Source organism: Morus notabilis, unplaced genomic scaffold, assembly GCF_000414095.1.
Source record: "Morus notabilis unplaced genomic scaffold, ASM41409v2 Scaffold887, whole genome shotgun sequence".
NCBI lineage: Eukaryota > Viridiplantae > Streptophyta > Magnoliopsida > Rosales > Moraceae > Morus > Morus notabilis.
In genome coordinates this window covers 219,892-223,964 of record NW_010366463.1, presented here as the reverse complement: position 1 = coordinate 223,964, position 4,073 = coordinate 219,892, and the positions used below count along the sequence as shown (strand labels likewise).

The 4,073-nt window shown below is 38.0% G+C and overlaps 1 protein-coding gene across 1 annotated transcript; it reads left to right on the top strand.

The window, feature by feature from the left end:
- The first annotated feature begins 1,578 nt into the window (after nucleotides 1-1,578).
- Nucleotides 1,579-3,091, top strand: LOC21391720 (F-box/kelch-repeat protein SKIP6). Its single transcript, XM_010110279.2, has one exon. The coding sequence runs from the start codon at nucleotides 1,664-1,666 to the stop codon at nucleotides 2,792-2,794; it is 1,131 nt and encodes a 376-aa protein (XP_010108581.1). The 5' UTR covers nucleotides 1,579-1,663; the 3' UTR covers nucleotides 2,795-3,091.
- The last annotated feature ends 982 nt before the right edge of the window (nucleotides 3,092-4,073 follow it).

Sequence of the window (4,073 nt, the reverse complement as noted above, 5' to 3'; positions counted from 1 at the left end):
ATAAAAAAATAAAAAGCTAAAAAAGTATAAAAAAAATACGTTTCGCACGTTTCTTTCACCCCTAAAAATGGATTCGATCTTAGTAGTTAGGTATGAATATATAGATACGTAGATAGATCATAGTGAGTACATATAAACTAAAAAACTACTAATTAAGGTGTACCTAAAAAAATGAAAAAGATATTTAAGTACGCGTATATTCAAAAACAAAATATTTCCACGTGTTCAGAAAAAGAAAAAATATTTTAATTGAATACATTTTAAAATATAATACGAAGAGAAATTAATAAGGAAAACATGGTATAAGAAAATAAAGAAGAATATTAAAAGAAAAATTAATAGAAACCAAAAGCAAAAAGAACAACAACAAGAAAATGAAGAAGGAAACGTATGGCAACGTGAAAGACAAAGATAAGTTATCATTGTCACTCTTTACATAGATGTTGAAGATTTATAAAGTTTCGATTATGTTAAAGATTTATAAACGTTCCAATCGAAACTTGTATTGTGGTCGAATATCATATATAGATATATATATATATATATATAGAAGTAGAACATGTATGAGAAGAAAATACATTTAATTGGGTAAATTATTTTAAAACTATAATTAGATGGGACATATGAAAAAGAAAATAATAGTTAAAAGGGTCATATCGAGAAAAACGTTTAATAACTTAATAGAGACACATTCAAGAAAAGTTACCCCAACAATAGCAAATTAGAAAAAAGGTATTTACCAAAAAAAAAAAACAATAGTTGCAAGCGCTGAAAAAGCTGTTTAAAAAAAATGTTTGAGAATAAATTGTTTTAGTGAGTCAATTAGGGAAAAAATTATAAGGACCACTTTTGATATAAAATGTATTACACAAAAAATTAAGTAAAAACTCATCTGTAACAAATTAGGTAAAAGAAGTACAAGAGGGAAAAACCCATTTGAAAAAGCACATAAAAAAATAATTACAACATACATGAGCAGTTGGCAAAAAAGAAAAAAAAAAATGAAGGAGACATTTAAAAGAAATTATGTTAATAGAAATAAAGTAGGGACAAAAGTATTTCGAAAAATAACACCATAAAAAATAAACTGTATTGGAGCTTTAAAAAAAAGAGAAGAAAGAAAGAAAAAATAAAAAGAATTAAAAAAAAAAAAAAAACCTCTTTGACATGGCCAAAGAATAAGCCATGCTGCGATATTGTTGAGAAGGTCAAGAATTTGACCGGTAGGTTTTCATATCGTCATCACGTATATGTAAACCATGTTATTGATAAGGAAGGTCAAGAATTTGACCGATAGTTTTTCATATCGTTATCACGTATATGTAAGCCATGTTATTGATAAGGTCAAGATGACCGATGTGCATCGCCGTTGGTTCGTTGTGCCGCCACGTCAAAGATTCAAAGGTTGTAGACAGCAGCGAGAGTACGTACGACGATGTTTTTTTCACATTTTTTTACAACTGATATTATTTGATAAAACGGTCAAACAAAGCCAGAGCAGCCACCTTTCGACTAAAAGAAATGAAAATAAAAAAGTCAGCAATCCAGTGTTCTCCTCTATTAAAGAGTGCAAAAACACAACAAAATCAACCCAGACCTTACAAGTTACAACCACGTTCTTCTCTCGTTTACTTCTCTTCCGTTGACCTCATTGACAAACACAATGTCCACCGTCACAGAAGCGCTGCCGGAGATCCTAATCCCGTCGCTTCCAAACGACGTCGCTTTGCAATGCCTGGCTCGCGTCCCAAGACGGTATCACCGTGTTCTCGCGGCGGTGTCGAAGCCCATCAGATCCGTCCTCTCCTCCCCCCACTTCTTCGCCGTCCGATCATCCCTAAACTGCACCGAACTCCTGCCTTATCTCAGAATCCGAAGCCGATACTGCCACACCGTGGGTTGGTTCACGGTCTTTGGAAGAAGACCCGACGACGGCAAGAACGATATCATCGTCGCCCCGGTCCCAGGAGATCCCAACGACCGGCTAGATTGGTCCAATTACGCCGCCGTGGGCCCCAAGATTTACGTCGTGGGCGGCATATCAGGCGACTGCTATTCAACCGAGTTGTGGATTTTCGACTGCCGCTTCCACACGTGGGAGCGCGGTCCAAGCATGCCAACGGTCCAAAGGTGCGCCGCAAAGACCGTAGTTTTGGACGGCAAGATTTACGCGATCGGATGTTGGACGGAGGAGAACTCATGGGTCAACGTGTTCGACACGGTGGATGGGCGGTGGGAGGCCCTTCCAAGCCCCAAGCTTAGGGTGTACGGAAAAGAGGTTGATGGTTGCGCCATTAGGGGTGGTAAGGTTTGCGTCTGGTCGGAGTTTGAAGAGCTGAAGTTCGACCCCGCGACGAAGACGTGGGAGGTGTTTCGGAGTGGTGTTGGATCGGGATTGCGTTGGACTACGCAGATTTGCGAGGTGAATGGGATGTTGTATTGCACTGAAAACTATAAGGGGATGATTAAAGGCTTCGATGAGAGAAATGGGGTGTGGAAAGAGGTCAAGATTGTGGACAATACTGGGTTGTTGCCGAATCACTTGTGGAAGCCTTGGATGGTCAATGTGGGAGGGAGGTTGGTAATTATGGGGTGGAAAGAATTACAGGATCAAATTGTGAATCCAGAATTGGATGATAAGGTGGGAGTATGGTGTGCGGAAATTGAAGTGGAGAAGGACGGGGACGGCGATTTCCGCGGAGAAGTTCAGTGGTCGGAGATGGTTTCTTCGATGCGCACGTGGTTGGCTGATAGAGCGCCCTTGTTCTATGCTTGTGTTCCAGTTTCTTATTGAGGACAAGTCACCAATTGTGTATGTTATAATTTCTTCAGAGTTGGATTTTTTTTTTTTTTTTGTTCCGTTGGATAATCTTGCTTTCTTTTGTCTATTCAATAGTTTTCCTAAAGTTGGTTTGTGATGTTTTTGTATAATTGTGAATGTTGTAAAAGAAATAAGGTTTTTTTCTTTTTTTGTGGCTGTAAAGTGTTTTATCGGCATTCTTCCTGGCTCTAAGGAGGATTTGGAATAGTAATAAAGAATTAAAGACTCTGTTGAGGAGGCCTTAAGAAGTGGCTCACTCACCAGTTACCATGCTTTTGTTCTACATTCTTTACTAGCTAGCTAGAGCTTAGAAGTGAAGATTTTGCATATTAAAAACCAAAAAGTAATGATTTTGGTGCGTGTGAAATAAAATCATTGTTGTCATTTTCAAATTTTGTGAAAATAAATCTGGTTGTCTTTTTTTTTTGGGTATCAGCATCTGTTACATAAATCTGATAGTTGTTCTACCCACAAGTCGAATTTGGAGATTGATAAAAGAACAACTTTTTGGTCCGGTGATTCGCTTAATGCCATTTTGTGATTTGGAGCTACAAGACAAGCATATACAAATACTTTTCCCTGCATATTAATTTTTAGATTTTCTCAAGTTTGTATTTCGTAAATAGTTTAACTTGAATATGTTACCAAGCTATTAGACGAAATATGGTTCTCACTGAAAAATAAAGTGTTTACTATTGCCTCGGATAACTTATCTGAAATGCACTTTGTTCCTCTCTTACACTCTCTCCACCGTCGAGATCAATTTAGAGCCCACGAATAGTATCTAGCTTGACATGCCTGTTCCTTATTTGCAGTTGTTTTGGTTGATCTTTGACCATTTTCTTTACCGAAATTAATCAATGCTGATGGAGTTATAAATTTTATAGCACACTTTCTCTATTAGCTTAAAGCTGTGCGTTATCCTAATAAAAAAGAGTGGTATCTTGCCCTAATTATTTGTTATAAGCACTGATTGCACCAGCCAGTGCTCTTAGTTAGGTCTTCGAAATCGATCTGACTAAGCTATTAGTAGTGCTGAAATTTTGGACGGACCGTCTGCGATTACTGAAAATTTTGAATTTTTACCCGAATTTCCGGGCTGTCCGACCCGACCCGAGAAAGATCATGGACGGGCTTCGGGCAGGTTTTGGACGGGCTTTGGGCAGGTTTTGGCTGCCCGAGCCCAGTCGGGCAGCCCGAACCCGCCATTGGTGCCCGAAATTTATTTTAATATTTTTTTATATATTTATAT